The sequence below is a fragment of the Babylonia areolata genome, chromosome 14 (genome assembly GCF_041734735.1).
Source record: "Babylonia areolata isolate BAREFJ2019XMU chromosome 14, ASM4173473v1, whole genome shotgun sequence".
NCBI classification, from domain to species: domain Eukaryota; kingdom Metazoa; phylum Mollusca; class Gastropoda; order Neogastropoda; family Buccinidae; genus Babylonia; species Babylonia areolata.
The window spans coordinates 14,668,176-14,690,675 of NC_134889.1; the positions used below are offsets into that span (position 1 = coordinate 14,668,176).

Consider the following 22,500-nt stretch of genomic DNA (forward strand, 5'->3'; position numbering starts at 1 on the left):
AAACAGAAATGGTAGAAAACTATATATATATATATATATATATATATATATATATAAAAATGCATACCTAACATGCAATAACATTTAACAGAAACAATTCAATAATGATATTAATAATCAGAAACCGTTAACACAATTCTGAGGTACATTAAAGGAATGTAGAAATAGGGCTATGAACTAATGCCTGTGAAAGTTCGACCATAAGAACCTCGTCAGAAATAACTTTCGAAAAATCATCTGCAGAGTAGTTATTCTCTTTGAAACAAACAATGATGAATCCTGAACTACACCACAGATGCATGTAACATTTTTACTATACTTTGTCTTCAGCGCATCAAGTTTACAGAGGGAAGTAGAGGTTATTAAGCAGGCTGATGGATATATATATATATATATATATATATATATATATATATATGTGTGTGTGTGTGTGTGTGTGTGTGTGTGTGTGTGCAGTGTTTGTACTTGTGTGCGCACTCGCGCGTATATACATGTGTTTGTGCAGTGTTCACACAACAGGCTGAACACCTGGGTAGAGCCGACTGCTAGGTCCCTTTCGGCGCTCATCACTCGTTTCCTTTGTCATTCAGCCAGGCTTCAGTCACTCGCACGCACACACATGTGTTTGTATTTGTTGTATTTGTATTTCTTTTTATTACAACAGATTTCTCTGTGTGAAATTCTACAGAATTTTGCCAGGAACAACCCTTTTGTTGCCGTGGGTTCTTTTACGTGCGCTAAGTACATGTTGCACACGGGATCTCAGTTTATTGTCTCATCAGAATGACTAGTGTCCAGACCACCACTCAAAGCCTAATGGAGGGGGAGAAAATATCGGCGGCTGAGCCGTGATTTGAACCAGCGCGCTCAGATTCTCTCGCTTCTTAGGCGGACGCGTTACCTCTAGGCCATCACTCCACATCCCATAAGAGTTGATTTTTCTTCAGAATTTTGCCAGGCAACCCTTCTGTTGCCGTGGGTTCTTTCACGTGCGCTAAGTACATGTTGCACACGGGATCTCAGTTTATTGTCTCATCCGAATGACTAGCGTCCAGACCACCACTCAAAGTCGAGAAAAGGGTGGGAAAAACCCCCCCAACATTTCTGGCAAGTGTGGATTTGACACTGTCCCCTCAGATTCTCTCGCTTCCTTGATGGACGCTTTACCACTAGACCACCGCTCCACCTCCAGACCTTGAATGGTGGTCTGTGCGCTAGCCTTTCATCTGAAATGTTACACTGATGTCCCTTGTGCAGCAGGTACTTAGCGTCGCACGTAAAAGAACCCACGGCAACTAACGGGTTGTCCCTGACAAACTTCTGAAGGAAACCCACCTTTGACAGTGCAACAAAGAGACTTGCAGAAAAAGCCAGTGAATGGTAGGCACGGTACTGGAACGATGCACTTTCCCCGGGCAGAGCAGCACGAATTTCACACAGAGAAATCTGTTGACACAATACAATACAATACTAAAGGAGTTCAGGCACAAAGCAGGTCATGTCCACTAGCCTCCAGTGACTCCCATCCCCGTGGGTCATGTCCACTAGCCTCCAGTGACTCCCATCCCCATGGGTCATGTCCACTAGCCTCCAGTGACTCCCATCCCCCATGTCCACTAGCCTCCAGTGACTCCCATCCCCATGGGTCATGTCCACTAGCCTCCAGTGACTCCCATCCCCATGGGTCATGTCCACTAGCCTCCAGTGACTCCCATCCCCATGGGTCATGTCCACTAGCCTCCAATGACTCCCATCCCCCATGTCCACTAGCCTCCAGTGACTCCCATCCCCCATGTCCACTAGCCTCCAGTGACTCCCATCCCCATGGGTCATGTCCACTAGCCTCCAGTGACTCCCATCCCCATGGGTCATGTCCACTAGCCTCCAATGACTCCCATCCCATGGGTCATGTCCACTAGCCTCCAATGACTCCCATCCCCGTGGGTCATGTCCACTAGCCTCCAATGACTCCCATCCCCGTGGGTCATGTCCACTAGCCTCCAGTGACTCCCATCCCCCATGTCCACTAGCCTCCAATGACTCCCATCCCCATGGGTCATGTCCACTAGCCTCCAATGACCCATCCCAATGGGTGGCGGGAGGTGGGGGGTAAAACCCAACTAGGGGCAGGGGGTCAGTTCCGACCAGTCGAAATTTACACCCGGGCGCAATAGCCGAGTGGTTAAAGCGTTGGACTTTTTTTTTTAATCTGATGGTCCCGGGTTCGAATCTCGGTAACGGCGCTTGGTGGGTAGAGGGTGGAGTTTTTTTTCCGATCTCTCGAGTCAACATATGTGCAGAGCTGATAGTGCCTGAATCCCTCCTTCGTATTTATACGCAAGCAGAAGATCAAATACGTACGTTGTCAGGGTCCGCGGTGGGTCATGGAAACTATAAGAACATGCCCAGCATGCACACCCCCGAAAACGGAGTATGACTGTCTACAAGGCGGGCCGGGGCAAATAGATACAACGGACATACACGTAAAATGTTACACGTCTGTATGAGTGCTTGTGTGAAACCTGTTTGAATGGCACAGGAAATGAATGATCAGCACCCAAGGTAGGCTTGTTGTACAAATGACTCCGCGTTTGTGGAGCGCTCAGAGCTTGGTCTCCAACCGAATATAGGCGCTATATATAAGTAAGTATCCACATCAACATCATCATCATCCTGGGCTAGCCAACATAGACCCCGTGCGTGGTTGATCTGTCCTGGACAAATTTGACCCGGGGCAAAAAACCAGCGGGGGTAAGACTAGCCCGCCACACCGGCATTGATAGAGCGTGTCGCAGCTGGCTGCACAGAATTAAAAAAAAAAAAAATGTAGTGTTTTATTTCATCACAAAATGATAATGTAATTTTCCTAATGCATTGTTGTTGGTATTACTTCCAGTAGGCTGCACTTTCTGTGTAACCATTCCTCACTGTTACTATGACACACGTGTTGTGTCAGATGGCACAAGACTTGTCAGGTGCCTGCCTGCCAGATGTAGGAGTGCGTGTGGATGTGTTTGCCCGTGTGTTGTCGACAGAGGTGGGGGGGGGGGGAGCTGGGTGTGCACGTGTGTGGTGAGAGAGAGAGAGAGAGAGAGAGAGAGAGAGAGAGAGAGAATGTGTGTGTGTGTACGTGTGTATGCGTGTGTGTGTGTGTGTGTGTGTGTGTACACGTGTTTGAGTGCGCTGCACGCGGTCCATTTTCATTTTTATTTCAGTTACTTGCCTGTATCTGTATCCTTTTTATTCTGTTTTTTTTTCTTCTCCTTTCTATTCATTTACTTATTTTGTTTACAAGTGGAGAGTTGGCCAAGCTGTAACGCATCTGCATAGGAAGTGAGAGAAGCTGAGCACACTGGTTCGAATCCCACACTCAGCATGGTATACTTTCTCCACTTCTACTAAAAACTTGAGTGGTGGTCTGAACGCTAGTCCTGTGGCCTAGACGATGGACCGCGCGTGGCTCCGTGCGCTGCATGCACTTAGCCAACGAAACAGAACCAAACCTCCCCTCAAAAAAAAAAAAAAAAAAAAAAGAAAAAAGAAAAAAAAAAAGGGTGCTACTGGCATAATCTTGTACTGTTGTAAAAAACAACAAAAAAAACAACAACAAAAAACCCACCCCACCAAACCTCCTTCATTAGGAAAACAAATTCTCTTGCAGGCAGAAATAAACACAAAAAAGGATGGCACTTGCACCATAGCACCTCACTCATAGCCTGGGGAGAGCAGCCATAATTTTACACACACACAGATCTGTTGTGACAATAAAGTCAATATGATACAATTCATTGGTTGTATTTGTTTATTTACTTATTGGTCACTTTATTGGGCTGTTTAAAAATATATTATTTTGTTCAGTTTTCAAACACACACACACACTTCTGACAATGTGTTTGGCCAGAATCAGATAACGTTTTTTTTTTATTTTTTTGTACATACATATATTCATACAGAGAGATATATTTGTATTTGTATTTCTTTTTATCACAACATATTTCTCTGTGTGAAATTCAGACTGCTCTCCCCAGGGAGAGCGTGTCGCTACACAACAGCGCCACACATTTAAAAAAAAAAAAAATTCTGCGTGCAGTTTTATTTGTTTTTCCTGTCCAAGTGGATTTTTCTACATAATTTTGCCAGGAACAATCCTTTTGTTGCCGTGGGTTCTTTTACGTGCGCTAAGTGCATGCTGCACACGGAACCTCGGTTTATCGTCTCATCCGAATGACTAGTATGTAGAATACTTGTGTTTGTTTACATTTCAACCACAGCAGACCTCTTTGCATACAACTCTGGATGTTCTTCCTAGGAAGAATCACTACTTTTTTTGTATATTTGTTTGCTTGCTTTCATCTGCATGTGTGCGGACTTACTGATACCCTCCACCATTCTCTGGACTCCAAACCCCACTCTGCTACACACTCTGTGGATTGTCATCAAAGTGATGAACACACTTTAAACCCCATCCTCCTCTTCTTCATATAGCAGATGTACATGATGGTGGTGACTGAATGGATGTGTGTGTGTATATGTTTGTGTGTGTGTGTGTGTGTGTGTGTGTGTGTGCACATCACTGTGTGTGTGTGTGTGTGTGTGTGTCCAGGATCATATATTATACACATGCATGTGTGTGGTTCCTGTGTATGCTTTCCTTTCCAAGCAATCTTTATTTATTTTTATTTTTTTTATTTATTTTGTATTTTTGTATTTTTTTCTCAAGCGCTAGGTTACGCTGCTGGTCAGGCATCTGCTTGGCAGATGTAGTGTTGCGTATATGGATTTGACCGAACGCAGTGACGCCTCCTTGAGCTACTGCTACTGCTACTTCTTTCCAAGCTCTTCATGCACCACTGTATCTGATGACAGTGATCATCATTACAACTTCATCATCACCATTCAGATTCACGCTTTCAATCGTCATCGCCTCCAACATCACTACAGCAAATATCATCAATAACATGACCCAGAATAATTGTACTGGATGGTTTTCTTCAAGCGTTTTTTTTTTTTTTTTTTTTTTTTTTTCCCTCCCTGACAAATCCACTTTCCCACAATAAAACAGCTTTGGCACCAGACGTACAACCCACAACATACAAAACCTGCTGCAAGTAAGTGGTGCGGTACTACACAGTCACTGAAATACGCTTGCATACATTTACTAAAAAATACACTGCATGCATACTACAGTCCCCGCAACACATCATACATATCTGTCATCCTACTTTTTGACAACAACATGGCTGGTTTGTGCACCAGTATCACATCAACATACATCAGACATTCAAGACAGATCTTGCACTAGGGGGTGTCAATAATATCTCAGGATGACATGTTATCAAGAACAGGGCACAGAACAGACCTACATGTCAGTTTGGCTGGCAGACATTCATGCGCACACACTCACACCCACAATCACGAACACTTTTCTTGCACGTACATAATAATATCCAAAGCGTGGACTTTCAGTGCAAGTGATATAGCACAAAATTCATTTCAGAATACTGAATACAACACACACACACACACACACACACACACACAGACACACACACACAAACACTCAGACAGACAGTTACACACACACACATACACACTCAAGACACACACACTCAGACAGACAGACACACACACACAGACACTTAGACAGACACACACACACACACACACTCAGACAGACACACACACACACACACTCAGACAGACACACACACACACAGACACTCAGACAGACAGACACACACACACACTCAGACACACACACACACACTCAGACAGACACACACACACACTCAGACAGACAGACACACACACTGGAGTGGTATCTTAGGGCCACAGCACCTGACAAGGAGGTGAGTGCCCACGGGTTCAAGTTCCAGTCCACACATAGACCAAGACTTTCTTTACTCCCCACCCTCCACTAGACCTTGACAACAGCTGGTCTGTGTGCAAGTCTTTTCAGACGAGACGATAAACGGATCGAGGTCCCATGTGCAGCATGCCCTCAGTGCACATAAAGGAACCCCACGGTAACAAAAGTATTGTGAGTAAAGTTCTGTAGAAACAACGATTTTCAATTTGATTGTAAAACAAATAAACTTGCAGCCACAGACACAAAGGGTGGCACACTGCACTGTAGTGATGCGCTCTCTCTCCAGGGGGACAGCACCCCAAACATTGCACAGAGAAATCTGTTGTGACAAAAAAAATAATACTTCTTCTGCGTTCGTGGGCTGCAACTCCCACGTTCACTCGTATGCACACGAGTGGGATTTTACGTGTATGACCGTTTTTACCCCGCCATGTATGCAGCCATACTCCGCTTTCGGGGGTGTGCATGCTGGGTATGTTCCTGTTTTCATAACCCACCGAACGCTGACATGGATTACAGGATCTTTAACGTGCGTATTTGATCTTCTGCTTGCATATACACATGAAGGGGGTTCAGGCACTAGCAGGTCTGCACATATGTTGACCTGGGGAAACGTAAAAATCTCCACCCTTAACCCACCAGGCGCCGTCACCGTGATTCGAACCCGGGACCCTCAGATTGAAAGTCCAACGCTTTAACCACTCGGCTATTGCACCCGTCAAAAAACAACAACAACAACAAAAAAAAGCAACCTTACAACTCAATACTAGGGAGGGGGTTGTACGATTCAAAACAAGACAATACAACACACACACACACACACATGTGCACACACAAACTGCATGTTTCAATGCTTCACAGATATCCCAACAGGATCTGAACACACGCCGCTAACATCTACAGTTCAACTATTTCTTTCACTCAGTCAACGCTAGCTGAATGTTCACACACCCAGCAAACTATTCTTTCAAATCTCTTGCATTGTTCATCCCTCCTCCATGTCCTTTTTCAAATCAAGAGGTAAAATAAGCAAATAAATAGACATCAACACATTAAAAACATCAAATCAATGCCCATCAGATTTATTCCCCATGCTATCAGCAACCATCAATTCTTTTCTAAATTTCCAAACCAAGGAAATAAAAAAACAACTAAAAAGAACCATCCATGTGGACGCACACTTGTGCACTCATGTAAGTATTTGCTCACATGTGTGAGGGAGAGAGTATGTGTGCATATTCATATAAAGATAAACTGTGTGTGCATGCACATTTATATACACACAAAGATGCAAATGTATACATTATCTTGTGCATGTACGCAAACACATGTATAGATATATGTACACGTATGTATATAACATGCCAATGTGTATGCATAAAAAGCCCCAAACAAAACAAACAAAAAAAACCTATTAATTTGCCACATTACCTATATCAGACATCAGTCATGTTAAAACAATAACAGAAAAAAAAAATCCCCTTTATGCTTACAGCTATAATGTGGGTGATAACAATGGATGAAAAAAATCCATCACATTTCTCTGTGTGTGTGTGTGTGTGTGTGTGTGTGTGTGTTATAGTTGCTTTTTCTTTTCTATGGGTATTCCCATTGTTCTTCAAAATATGAAGTATGGTGACCGCATTTGTAATGTTTTTTTTGATTGTTTGCTGGATTCTTTTAAATAATAAATCTGGTGATCGTTTTCCTACTGGGTGTTTTAATTGTTTATTCAAATAAGAGAAAAACATGTATGTGTGCAGGGGACGGGGGGAGGGGGGGAGGGGGGACAGGAGAACACTTACATGTATTCATGTGCATGCCCTTCGGTGTGCAATGTAAAATACTGAGCTTCCCACAATGCTTTTATGACAATAAATCACATTACAAACACTTGAGACCCAAATAGCACAATTCATAACTGCAATCACATGCATTTTAAAAATATTTTTATTATTATACATACTATTATGCATGCATATATTTCATAAATCTCAAAACAATCCATGATGACCGCTCATAAATGCAATAAACTGATATAAATGCACAAAGAATAACCCATCATGCTGACAAACAACGACGGAATGTTCAGAAGAGTTGCCACGCCTTTTGCAATCCATTGCCTGGTACCCTGTCTCCACCACCAGCAACAGAGATGTCCAGGCCTCTCAACCTTCACCCATGCTGACACAAACCAAACATCGCACCAGCTCCCCTGTGTCACAGATCACCACTTTGTGTGTGTGTGTGTGTGTGTGTGTGTGTGTGTGTGTGTGTGTGTGTGTGTGTGTGTGTGTGTGTGTGTGTGTGTGCGTGCGTGTGTGCGTGCGTGCGTGTGTGTGTGTGTGACCCAAACATCAAATGAAACACTTGACCCCCCTCCCCCCCAAAAAAAAACCCAATAAAAACAAAAGCAAACACATGCTGTCCTAAATGTGTGGGCATTGCTTGATAACAAAAATCCTCATTATCTGCACAATATAAATCAGTTTGGTTGACAGTGTGGCCTTAAAAAAAAAACAACAACAACAAAAAACTCCCCCCATAAAATAAAAACAGTGACTGAAAAAATAATTCGGCCATATCTCTTGAAACCCATGACTGAGTCATGTGCCAGAATGGGTGAAAAATATTCTGGCTGGCCTTAACGCTGAGATATTGTTCACAGTGAACAGAGAGCTTAGTGTGCCTGACAAGAGTGACATATTCAGTGAATGAGCACCCACACACTGCAAGGGGGTGAGAGAGAGCTGCACACTGCCATCAAGGCTTCTCATACAACAGGAGTGTGCATCCATGACGCTCTGGACACGGAGAGCACTCAATGCATGTTCATGTTCCTCCAGCAAGTTCTCTGAATAGTATTTCTGTAAAGATCACACAGGGAGTGAAAAAAAAGAAGCCTGCCTTCGTATGGTGTGAGGCAGTGCAAGATTGGATCAAAAATGTGCGGCATTACATCCAGTGGACCCTCAAAGGGTAGGTATTCTGGTGCCTCCTCCAACTTGGGTAAAAAGAGTGGCTGGGACCCCCAAGAACTGTGACTCATCTGACACCCTGGCAATGTGTCAACATGTCTTGGACGTCGCCTTATTCTTTATTCTTGTTGCGTATTGTCCAGCCGACCACACAGGGCCATATCAGTACTGTCAAACCATACAAATGCTCAACCTCATCAACAAAACTATCACATCTGCAAAAAAAAAAAACCAACCCCAAAACCAACACTTATAGAAACCCACAAAACACAGTTCATGACACAGTATCCAAACCATTTCGCTCCTTATGGCAAATAAGACTACGCCATGCTGAGGATGCCAACCATTTCGCTTAATTTATCATCCACAGATTACAAAAAAATCGTAAAAAAACAATACTTCAAAGCCAAACAAAAAATACACAGAAGGCCATATAGGCAAATAACACGGCGAAATGGGCAGCTAGTGCCCATCCCAGTGTTTACATCTCAATACCTAATCACCAGAGCAAAACAGCACAGAGAGTGCATCATAGACTGTGGAAAAGAGAAAAAAGTGTCAAGGCTTGCTTGAAAAAAAGGAAAGGAAATGGACTGGGAAGGCAGAAAAAGGAGACAACAGTGAAGACAGGAAAAAAGGCAGAAACAAAGAGAGTGACAGAAAAGGGGGGCGGGGGCATCACCTCATCACCTCCCCCATCCCTCTCCCCTTATTCCCCTTTTCACCTCCCTCCACCACATGGAGAGCAACACTCATGGAAGAGAATACATAAATTCCCAAAGGATTCTGTCTGTCAGAGTACTAGTGAGATGTTGAGTGCTGGCCCAGTGGTAATGTGCCGGACAGGGAATTGAGTGTCTGAGGGCTCGAGTCCCATGAACAGACAGTGGTTTTTACTCCCCTTCACTATCATGCTGTTCACTTCTTAGCTGTGGTGGAGCTGAGTTTAAACCACCCATTGGCTCGTGCCCTTAAGCTAAGTGTTTGGTCAAGTTGTTCAGTGCTGGAGTCTTGATTCTAATTGTGTGTGTGTGTGTGTGTGTGTGTGTGTGTGTGTGTGTGTGTGTTGTGAGTATGTTGTGTGTGCTGTGTGTGCTGAGTGTGTTGTGTGTGTTTGTTGTGTGTGCTGAGTGTGTTGTGTGTGTATGTTGTGTGTGCTCTGTTGTGTGTGTGTGTGTGTGTGTGTGTGTGTGTGTGTGTGTGTGTGTGTGTGTGTGTGTTGTGTGTGTTGTGTGTGTTGAGTGTGTTGTGTGTGTATATTGTGTGCTCTGTTGTGTGTGTGTGTGTGTGTGTGTGTGTGTGTGTGTGTATGTGTGTGTGTGTGTGGACACACACAGATGGTAAATAACATGACAGAACCTGGTACTGGTTCTCTTACAAGCAAAAATTCATTCTTCATCAAACCTCAAGTCATACTCAATTTTTTTTTTCCCAACAGTATCACAGCGACCAAAGAATAATGCGTTTGCAAATTTCTAACACATGAACACTTATAATAAGCACAGACAAACACTTGAGCACCATTATTTCCCACTCTTGACAACCATGGAATGAAAAACAAAATGAACAGAAACTTATCGATATCACTGTACACATTTTCCAACCAAAGTGGCAACAACATGAACTGCGTCAGCACTGAGTCATACTCATGTACGTGTATGTGTGTTGTGTGTGTGTCGTGTTGTGTCGGCCATCACAGCCAAATACAGGGATGTTTAAATGGTGTGGTAAAGCTATACTACAATGTGGAGCAGAGTGAGGAAACGGCAATCTCTGTTAATTACTAATTACCAACACTGTATGGAAATAACTGAGAAAAAGGTGGAGGACTCAATTTTAGGGGAGGGGATGATCTGACATGAGTTCAGTTTCAGAAAACTATATCATCAATTAAAAAAAAAGGACAAATGGAGAGAGAGAGAGAGAGAGAGAGAGAGAGAGGAGAGATGTGGGCAATGGAGAAGGAGAGGGAATTTCCTACCAAAGCAAAGAACAATGGAAAAACAACCTTTATCACATGTTTTTTGTGTGGGATACTGGTTCTGTGACTAAAAACCTGTATGGTTTAAAAACAAAATGTAATATCATTTGGGGGTGGGGTGGGGTCTGAAAAAGGAGCACAACGGTTATAATATCAATTCCCTGCTGAGAGCAATATGGCAAAATGATGAAAGACGGTTGTTTGATACTCTTGTCCACTCTCTCTCTCCATCTGCGAAGATTCAAGGAATAAACAGCACGGATCCTCTGTGTGTGTGTGTTGAAAACAGGGCTCCAGGAGTGGATGATTTCCATGAGTCCTACACTCTGCACCCATCCACACTGCCTCAAGGTGTGTGATATACATGATGCAAATTACAGGTGTAAGTAATATTATTTTTTTAAAAACGGTTATAAGTCCTATAGCTTTTCACGGCCATCACAGCAGTGACTTCATATTCACTGTGTCCAGGGCTCAGCACAGGAAGTGTGGAGTGTTGGCCTAGAGGTAACGCGTCTGCCTAGGAAGCGAGAGAATCTGAGCACACTGGTTTGAGTCCCACTGTCGTCAGTATTTTCTCCCCTCTCCACTAGACCTTGAGTGGTGGTCTGGACGCTAGTCATTCGGATGAGACGATAAACTGACGTCCCGTGTGCTGCATGCATGTAGTGCATGTAAAAGAACCCACGGCAACAAAAAGGATGTCCCTGGCAAAATTCTGTAGAAAAATCCACTTTGACCGGAAAAGAAATAAGAGTACAGGCAGAAAAAAATAACAAAAAAATGGGTGGCGATCTCAGTCTCCCTGGGGAGAGCAGCCCAAATTTCACACAGAGAAATCTGTTGTGACAAAAAGAGTAATACAAGGTGAGACCCAGTCTTCTCCTTCCACCATTTTAAAGTCGGGTACCCACTGACACCTGGGTGGAGCGAGGCAAAAAGTGCCTTCCCCAAGGATGCTGCACCATGCTGAAACAGGGCATGGAACCTCAGTCACTGGTGAACACTGGATCAGAGGTCCAGCACCTAACCGTCCCTGCCACACTGCCTCAATAAATAATGCACAGTTCGAAATGATCACAGGACACACACCACGACTTAAGTGTGCTGCTAGACACGGCAGTCTACCTTGCTACATGCCTTGGAACATAAGCACACGTTCTTCACATACACAGCTATCACAATCAGGTACACCGCTACAACTATCGTACATGTAAAAATTTACACACAGAACTATACACAGCTATTGCACTGAACACTTTCACCTCTTTCCTCAAGATCCAAATCCACTGTCAGCATCATCCCAATGGCAGTAGAATGACACACAAGATGACACGGGTAGCAGGTCACATCACAGACTTCGCTCTGTTGTTAAGTCTGTCTCACTTTTACCCCTTTGCAAATTGTCAGAGGTAACCCCCCTTCCCTCTGCCTCCACGCCCCTCCTTGCATACATGACCTGCTATGTTCTGATGTCACAAACTGCCGTGATGAACATGCTGCTTACATGCACACATCATCTCCGTGTCCAACGATCTGGGCACCAGATCAACATGGAGGAAACGGCACTGGCAGATGCACATGCCACACAGCTGTTCCAGGTGTAACAGCCTCAAACTACCCCCGCCTGCTGGATTTCTACCCCAGTGTCATTCTAGGTTAGCGTCGAATGACCCCCCATGCTCGGTCATTTGTGGATGGTCAAGATCAGTGCCTCCTTTGCTGGAAAAAACCACCATGCTATTCAAAACAAAAAAAGGAAGGGGAGTAATTGCAGAACAGCTTGCACTGCCCCCACCCTCTTCCCAGGGCGTTATTTCAAGCTAGCCTAGAATTTCCCCCCATACCCACTGGAAGGGGTCAAATCCAACAAGGGGGGGGGGGGGGGGGGGGGGGTGTGTGAGTGAGGCAGTCAAAAATTTCATAACCCCAGTAGTCATTCCAGGCTTGTTTACTGGTAACAGGACCAAGCCCTAGCTAGATTTGATCCCCAGGGTGAAAAAAAAAAAAAAAAAAAAAAAAAAGCAAACAAACCACCTAATGGGGTGTGTGTGTGTGTGTGTGTGGGTGGGGGGGGCGGGGTTGGGGGGTGGGGGGGGTATGAACAGGCTGCTGCACCGGCTTGATGAGTTGTGTGGAGAAAGAGTGTGGCCCAGTAAGGCAACTGTCAGTCCAGGATACCCACAGAGAAGGTGCTGACTGTGGCGCCTGTTATTGCACGGAGGCCGACTGCTCGTTAGCGATCAGCGTCTCCTTCATCTCCACCTCCTCTCCCCGCGCTCGTGTCATCATGGTCTCTTTGTCAGCTCTGCAGGAAAAGAAAGAAAGATGTGTATAAATGAGTTTGTTAGACAAGCCTTCAACTCAATTGTTAGCCACTTCCAGCTGACCATGACCCCTACCTGCTGATGTAGTTGATCACATGCAACTTTCATTAGGATAATCAGAATCACTTCATTTGGTTTTTTTTATTTTTTATTTTTCATTCTTAAATGCATTAGGCTATTTGTTGAAATGGTACTTAGGTCAAGAGTTGTTTTTTTTTGTTTGTTTGTTTTTTTAAATTAAAATCCCTAGAATTTAACAGATGGGCAGAACAGTTTTCCCAAAATTTCCAGTTGTGGAAATGATTCTCATTTTCCCCCTGTCTGTTCCAGACTTCCATGGTTCTGGAACAGGGAAGGTGACACTGACGTAGGGGAATGTGAGCATTAGGGCTTTAGGTTACAGGCTATCTGACAAAAGAAACAAAAAGGCTGTAGTCATATATATATATCTATATCTATCTATCTCTCTCTCTATATAACACATCTTCTTGTCAGTTAGGCTCCAAAGACACCTGCAGTGTTCGTCAGATAATTCAGTCTTCTTCTTCTGCATTCGTGGGCTGCAACTCCCATGTTCACTCAAATGTACATGAGTGGGCTTTTATGTGTATGACCAATCTTACCCCACCATGTAGGCAGCCATACTTCGCTTTCGGAGGTGTGCAAGCTGGGTATGTTCTTGTTTCCATAACCCACCGAATGCTGACATGGATTACTGGTTCTTTAACGTGCGTATTGGATCTTCAGCGTATACACATGAAGGGGGTTCAGGCGCTAGCAGGTCTGCATGTATGTTGACCTGGGAGATCGGCAAAAATCTCTGCCCTTTACCCACCAGGCGCCATCACCAAGATTCGAACCCGGGACCTTCAGATTGAAAGTCCAACACTTTAACCACTCGGCTATTGCGTCCATCAGAGAATTCAATCAACATCATAATACAGATGGGTACGTCACTTTGTGGTCCACAGTCTCTGGCACACTCACCTCTGGGTAGGAGTAAAAAACAACAACACAATAACATTAATATACCTTTGATGGGTTTTAAACCTGCAACCCTCAATTCTGTCAGTGTGTGATGCAAACGATTACAGCTACCGTCTGCCAAGCATCGTCTTGTTCAATCGTGTACTTGACTTTTGACATTGTTGCTTAGCATATAGGCAACAACCCAGGGCAATATCATGACTGCCCAATGAAATACAAATTCTACCATGTTAAACACATAATGGTCTATGCAAAAAAAATCAACACAACCCCCCACACCCCTCCAAAAAAAACAACACAAAAATACAAGCAAAACAAAAACAACAAAGTATCATCTTAACCATTAACCACCTTTTGGCAAATAAGACGAGGCTGTGCTGAGGACATCAGCCCATTCAATTAATTCATCATCCCCTGATTAAAAACTATCTGCACCAAAACATTTGCAAAATAAATATAACTTCCATGCTTAGCAAAAGAAGTTCCTGTTTGAACAAAAAATGATAAAAATGACTGCTCTTGTTGTGTCAGAAATCAGATCAAAGTGTCAAGTTTAGAGAATAAAAAAAAAATATATATATATAACAGTGAATGCAGTTTGCATATAATTTGGCTTCTTTTTTTTGTGTGTCCATCCCAGAGGTGCAATATTGTTTTAAACAAGATGACTAGAAAGAACTGAATTTTTCCTATTTTTATGCCTAATTTGGTGTCAACTGACAAAGTATTTGCAGAGAAAATGGCAATGTTAAAGTTTACCGCACACACACACACACACACACACAGACAACCGAACACTGGGTTAAAACATAGACTCACTTTGTTTACACAAGTGAGTCAAAAAGCCATATTAGCAAATGACACTGCAGAACTGACAGCTAGCCAGAATTTACATCACGACCTAGGTAATGTACTTACTTTTTTCCCAAAGCAATAATGCCGTAGATGCCGCCAGAGGCAAAGACCAGGGCGCAGCCAATGGCAGAAGTCACAGAGAAACACAGGATCAGGGGAAGGATCGCTGGTCTGCAACAACCATATCAAGGCTTCACTGTCATCATGCATTTGAATATAAAGGTGATTTATCTCAAAAGGTCACCAAACTGATGCGCAGAGATGTCAACCCCTGTCAAGTGTTTCTAGGAACAATCAGGAAATTTGGTAGGAACACTCTGAATTTGGTAGGAACACTCAGACTTCGAGCCACATCAGCAAACACACACAGATGCTGTTTGACCGAGAAGGGCTGCTGCCTGACTGAGGTCAAACTGAGTTTAGTGGAGGTGGGTTTTCCAGCCTGTGGCACCTACCCTGAGTTGAGTGTGCTATGGGCTTAAATGGGAAAACTAGGATCACACAGTTGAGGAGCATCCACTCCACGGATGCGTCTTTGGGTGTATTGCGCTAATTTCCTGACCATATATACGCATCTATTTATCTATCTATATCTATATAAAAAGAAAAAATGTTTACAGGTTGTAGTGTTAACACTAGGAGAATGAAGATACATATGTATAGATCTCTCTCTCTCTATTATATATATATATATATATATATATATATATATATATACAAATTATCAATATATCTATATATATCTCTAACTCTCTCTCTCTCTCTCTCTCTCTCTCTATATATATATATATATATATATATATATGTATATTGGGGGTGGTGGTGGTGTTTACTGGACCTAAACACAAAGAGAATAAGCTAAAGTTATTTACATTTGGCCATATATATGCACAGGCAAAGAGAATGAAGATGTTTACACTTACAGTTACAGGCCATCTTTATATCTATGGAGATGTTATTTGACTGTAAACACAAAGAAAACAAAGTCATTTACAAGCTGCAAACACAAGGAGAGCAAACATGTTTACAGATCATATGCACAGAGAAAGCAACTAGGAAGTTTAAAGGCCATATTCATGCACACAGCCAAACAGAACAAAACTGTTTACAGGTCATACGTGTACATACACACAGGCGATGAGCACAAAGGTATAAATCAATAAATTTTGACGTCGTACACACACAACAGGACAAAGATATTTACGGGACACACACACACACACACAACAAAAACAAAGATGTCAACACAGACACAGAGAGAACAAAGATACTTACAGGCCATAAATGAGGGCCTTCTGGAAAGGCCCACGGCGCTCACTGAAGCGTGACACGGGCTGAATGAAATCCAGGAACTGACAGCAGCAGGGGGCTTCCATCAGAATCAGGAAAAACCCCTGCAGCCTGCACGCATATCAAGTCGAAATCATGATGCTTGTCAATTATCATAGCACAGCTGACCACGAAAAAGGGCCGGGGACCATTTTTTTTTTTTAACCATAGCGGCCATGGTAAGGTGGTCAGTGTTATGCTGTGGACTGTAGGTTCAATCCCCATTAGAGATGAGGTTTCCATGTGTGTGTGTGTGTGTGTGTGTGTGTGTGTTTGTGTGTGTGTTTGTGTGTGTGTTTCTGTGTGTGTGTTTGTGTGTGTGTCCCTGGCCGACTCTTAACCCAAGGGTGTGTGTGTGTGTGTGTGTGTGTGTGTGTGTGTGTGTGTGTGTGTGTGTGTGTGTGTGTGTGTGTGTGTCCCTGGCCGACTCTTAACCCAAGGGTGTGTGTGTGTGTGTGTGTGTGTGTGTGTGTGTGTGTGTCCCTGGCCGACTCTTAACCCAAGGGTTGTGTGTGTGTGTGTGTGTGTGTCCCTGGCCGACTCTTAACCCAAGGGTGAGTGTGTGTGTGTGTGTGTGTGTGTGTGTGTGTGTGTGTGTGTGTGTGTCCCTGGCCGACTCTTAACCCAAGGGTGAGTGTGTGTGTGTGTGTGTGTGTGCGTGTGTGTGCGTGTATGTGTGTCCTTGGCTGACTGTTAACCCAGAGGTGAGTCTGCTGTATGTGCTCAAATGGGAAGACTGGGACAGCAGAGTTGAGGGTCATCCACTTCAGGGATCTATGTATCTTTGGGAGTGTGACCAACACTGAAGGGGTGTCTCTCGGCCTGGATGACACTGGGGCAAATCATGGGAGTATAGCCCACACTGAAAGGGGTCCCCACAGCAGCATCTTCATCACCCCCTTTATCATTTGTCATCGTCGAACTATGCAAAAAAGAAAAAGAAAAAAAAAGAGTCCCAAATTCTGGGGCACCACAAAAAAAGAGGAAGAAGAAGAAAAAAGAACAAAAGAAAAAAGGGTTGGCGGGGGAAGGGGGGGGCAGGGGGGGTGGGGGTGGGGGGACGGAAGACCAAATCTCAAGGATGAAATGAAAACCCATCTTGCATGAACCCTTAAAGACTAGTCACACAGAAACGAAATCAATGTTAAAAGGTCAGTAAACTTGATAAAAACACTCCAGAGCTGAAAAACCAGCCCATCAACTCTTAAAACCAGTCACAGACAGAAACCACAACAGTTTTCACAAATCACAATACAGTCAGTCAACCTTCACCATACTATGTTATTTACAAACTTATTCATTTGTCATGGGTTTGTCAGACATATACACACTAAAGAAGCAGTTCAGCAGTACTCCCCTTTCTGTAAATCATCTGTAAATCATCGGCCTCCGGCTCAAACGTATACTCATAATTATGGTCAGTTTAGTAGTGCTTCCCTATCTGTACATAGTGGGTCTTTTTTTTTTTTCAAAGACCACTTCTGACTGGTATCTAGGGTGTGTGTGTGTGTGTGTGTGTGTGTGTGTGTGTGTGTGTGTGTGTGTGTGTGTGTGTGCACTTACCAACTCAGTCTTCTTTTAAAAGAAAACTGAAAAAAACACCTGTTCAAAATGGCCTTTGGATGTGATGAAGCATAGTTCTTTGTCTCCTCTACACTCCCCTTGTTCTAACTAAAAGAAATTACATCAGGTGTGGCAAAACAAACGTAGACAAACAAGAGTTACAATCATTCAACCTCAGATCTGCTGAATCAACAGTTGCCCTACAAAGGAAAATGTACATCAACTGATGAAATGAAAAACATAGAAATAATTAACTTTTAAAATGATCTGTATATTCAGAAGGCTGTATACAAGACATGTGTTACAGTTCTGGTTATAATATTTTAATATTTCGCAGCTGGTTCAGTTGTTTTCACTGGAAATGGGGGGGAAAAAAAAGCCTGCAAAAGTATCAGTTTGTAAAAACACAACCAAACAAAAAACAAACAAACCCCCCCCCCAAAAAAAAAAACACAAACAAACAAAAAAACAAGCATTCCCATTGTCAGTCTGAAGACACCAACACACACACAGTGATACACACTTGCAAGTAGGCACACACACACCAACAAACACACTCACACACATATGCACACACACACACACACTCTCTCTCTCTCTCTCATTTACACAACTGGTAAACAAGCAAAACAAAGGATGCACAAAAACCTGAATTAACACTAAAAAAAACACCCAAACAAACAAATAAATGAATGAATAAATAAAAAAATAAATAGAGAAATAAGATTAATCAATTAATCAATCAATTAAATTACATCTTACACATTTTGTGAAAGGGTATGCATGGAAAAAAATGGATACAAATATACTTCAACTACTTCACACACACACACACAACCTCTCTCTCTCTCTCTCTCTCTCTATGTATATATATTATATATATATATATATATATATATATATATTTATAATGCACTTAAAATTTTTTTCATCATTATATCTAAAAATGAAAGGATGAAACAAAAATGGAATGAAATTCAGCCTTAATATACAGCTACAGGTAATCTAAATGCATTACTTGTATCTTCTGAAAATTACCTGTAAGGCTTTACTGTATGATAGAATGAACACAAGGCAACGTTAGGCTGCACAGCTGAGGCAAAGATGGTGGGGTTGTTTCACAGACAGAAAGAGAGCAAGAGAATGGGACAGACGATAAATCTTCACTTTCAAAAGTGGTAGACATATAATTATAAGCAATGTATATTTTGTTTTTATATGAAAAAAAAAAAAAAATCAAACAGCAAAAGAACAAACCCAGATCATAATCAGACCATAGCATTAAGCAATTAAACCTAAACTCTGCTGCCCGATTTGTCGCCAGAAAGAAAAAATCTGAGCACACTGCTCCTCTTTTGCAACATCTCCATTGGCTCCCTGTCTCATATATACAATAAAGTATAAGACAGCACTCTATGTTATAAATGTATCCACAAATCTGCCCCTTCCTTTCTCTGTGGCTGCCTTCACCTCTACACTCCATCTCACTCTCTACGATCTGTTTTGGATCCACTCTGTTTATACATACCCACAGTTAGGAACTCTTCTGTCGGCTGCCGTTCTTTCTCTGTCTATGGACCTTGCATTTGGAATGTACTTCCTCTTTCGCTTCGTCAGATCTCCTCACTCAGCTCTTTTAAGTCTGGCCTTAAAACCCACCTCTTCCGAAGATAGCCTCCCTACCCTGCCTCTTACAATTCCTTGTGTTCAGTTTCTCCAGTCTAGAGTTATGCATACATGTGAATGATTGGTGTGAAATTGTTTTGATTCATCTCTGCACAAGATTCAGCCTTATACAAATACTATTTATCATTATCATTAACGGATGTCCAAAAATAATTACTTACATGAGCATGATTCCAGCAACCAGGCACAGGGGTGTGAATGTGATGCAGCGAAACAGACCTGCAATGACGGCCCCTGAAACATAATAATTTACTTCTCTTGTGAAAAAAAAAAAAAAAAAAAAAAGACCAAAAAGGCTTTACCTGCAGAGGATTTCTACAGAAAGCTCACTCACTCTCACTCTCTCTTGATTTCTACATAATCCATTGTCCTGTTAAAATATTCACTTGAGTAGATGGTATATGACTGTCACCTCCAGTTAGGGGCATTAAATTTGTAAGATTATATCTATATAAACCTACAGATCTAGAGTGATACTCTCCAGAAGCTGATATTTACAAGAATAATCAAGGTAACATGTGATATTTGAAAATCAGGTTTACATGAGACTGTTTTTTCTATGTTTTAAAAGAATTGCACATAATAATCTGAAGGAATGTTGATCCAGATGTCACAAAGTTGCCCTCCACCATGGAAAATACAATATTTTTATACTGAGTTCCAGGTTACTTTCAACTTTGTCCTTTTTCTTGGGGTCTTTTTTTTCTTCATATGCCAGGGCTGTCAGTTTGTAATGGATTGGTACTGTTTGTTCATGAAAGCTTACTGAATCAAGGTTAATGCATTAAATGTTATTAAAACACTTAATTGCTTTCACTGATTTCTTATAACAATGTACAGATTTATCTAATATAGTAATAAACACTGCTTGACCTATATTATTGGTTATGTCAAAAATTTAACTATACAAGTTGACATGAATGATCATCTAAAAATCTTCTGTATCTTATATATGTATATCAATTATTAAGGTTGTTTTTGCTAATATTACCATTACCATTATGAACATGATAGTTTTCATTATCATATTAAAAATAAAATTGTTTAAATTGCAATTCACTCAATTTCTGATGCAACACATTGTATTGGCAGGTACATGCAATGGGCTTGAACACATATTTTGTTTCCATGATTTACGTTCTAGTTCATCTCTTTATGTATTCACTGGCTTATGACACAACGAAAGGGACATCATATTCAATTTATTGAAAAAGTCGTTTTTTCACATATATATTCTTAAACGTCTTTTGTCGTGTAGACTGCCCAGCTTACCACACTGACTATTGTTTAAAATATTAAACTATTTCTTTAAGTCAATATTTCAAGATCGACGGCGTATAAAGTACATATACTGTATTCACTATTTAGTTCGAGATCTCAATAGTGATGATATTCGTAACTGAATCATTGATGCTCACCAATGCCTCCCAAAACGCACATTCCTTTGGCTCCAATTTTACACCACCATGTGATTCCGTCATCTTGAGGTGGATTTGAAACTGTAGAAATGGGGGCATTGCTCTGGCCCTGGCCCATTTTTCCTGAATATACTTTGACTTTATATTATTTCAAGACACTATATTGGAGATCAACAACCGAAGATCGTGTGCCTCGTCTAGCAGACAACGTGTAATTTTGTGGCCATGACGTCATCTCCTGCCTCGTTCTGGGACTATGTAGAGAAGAACACAGAATAGAGTGACGTATTCGACTACCTTTTTAGCTTTTATTATGCTTGTCTGACATGCTGCAAAAATGTGTACTTCATTAATTCTGGTAAACATTCATCGGTTTTCTTTTCCTATGCCAGCGCCACAATGCCTAAAAATACGATGAAAAATGTTGTCATGCCAGAAAGTGATCAATGGAAATCCGAAAATAAGAGAAACGCATGTCACACAGAGTTGATCTACTTTTAGATCAGTGGGCCATATCCCAACACGTGAAGCAAAGTCAGAACTAAAAATAGATTTTCGCTGACCCACAGTCTCCTGACGGTGACAGATTTTGTGTGTGTGTGTGTGTGTGTGTGTGTGTGTGTGTGTGTGTGTGTGTGTGTGTGTGTGTGTGTGTGAAGTCAAGTCAAAATTTGTATTTCAAGATGGTAACTGAATAAGCAACAACTGCTTAAAAAAAACACATCAATTGAAAGATGTCTAGATAATAGTAAATAAAACAAACAAACAAACAAACAAAAATATCGATAAAAAATAATAATAAAAGAAAAGAAAGAAGAGAGAGACAGACAGAGAGAGAGAGAGAGAGAGAGAGAGGGAGGGGGGGAGGGGGGGGGACTGAAAAAAAAAGATACATACATACAAGAATCGCGCGATAATGAAATAGCAGTAGCCGATGATTTCTGTTTCGCACTCATAAACAAAACAAAACACGTAAACATACACGAATTCTTTCTGCTATCTTTTTGGGAGCATTTCCATACATGCAAACAGTCTTGCTGAAGAATAGCTAGCTGTTGTGGAGAGATATTAAATCAAATTCAGTAGTTTATGATAATCCATACACGTCAAGCTCGACTTCAACAAAACGACTAATTTTAATGCTCGATCTTTAATGAATAAGTTTTAAAGTTTGTATTGCTGCAGTTGTCCCATATCGAGTTGATGCAGTTTCAGTTTCAGTTTCAGTTTCTCAAGGAGGCGTCACTGCGTTCGGACAAAACCATATACGCTACACCACATCTGCCAAGCAGATGCCTGACCAGCAGCGTAACCCAACGCGCTTAGTCAGGCCTTGGGAAAAAAAAAAACACAAAAAAAAACAAAACACACACACACAAAAAAAAAAAAAAAAAAAAAAAAAACCAACAAAAAAAACAAACAAAAAAAACAACAAAAAAAACGGGGGAATAAATAATAGATAAGCTTGCATAAATAAATAAATAAATAAATAATAATTATAATATAG

At 41.8% G+C, this 22,500-nt stretch overlaps 1 protein-coding gene across 1 annotated transcript; it reads right to left on the reverse strand.

The window, feature by feature from the left end:
• Nucleotides 1-12,887: 12,887 nt before the first annotated feature.
• Nucleotides 12,888-21,210, reverse strand: LOC143289857 (calcium channel flower homolog). The gene is made up of 5 exons (XM_076599050.1): nucleotides 20,994-21,210; nucleotides 19,737-19,809; nucleotides 16,273-16,398; nucleotides 15,061-15,168; nucleotides 12,888-13,136 (listed from the first exon to the last, which is right to left on the reverse strand). The coding sequence occupies exons 1-5, from the start codon at nucleotides 21,109-21,111 to the stop codon at nucleotides 13,040-13,042; spliced, it is 522 nt and encodes a 173-aa protein (XP_076455165.1). The 5' UTR covers nucleotides 21,112-21,210; the 3' UTR covers nucleotides 12,888-13,039.
• Nucleotides 21,211-22,500: the final 1,290 nt, after the last annotated feature.

Excerpts from the sequence above, each read along its gene's own strand:
- LOC143289857 (XM_076599050.1), bottom strand. The coding sequence starts at position 21,111 with ATGGGCCAGGGCCAGAGCAATGCCCCCATTTCTACAGTTTCAAATCCA. Across the intron at positions 19,810-20,993 it reads GTGCGTTTTGGGAGGCATTG|GGGCCGTCATTGCAGGTCTG; the intron begins GTGAGCATCAAT and ends ATTATGTTTCAG. Across the intron at positions 15,169-16,272 it reads AAGGCCCTCATTTATGGCCT|ACCAGCGATCCTTCCCCTGA; the intron begins GTAAGTATCTTT and ends TGGTTGTTGCAG.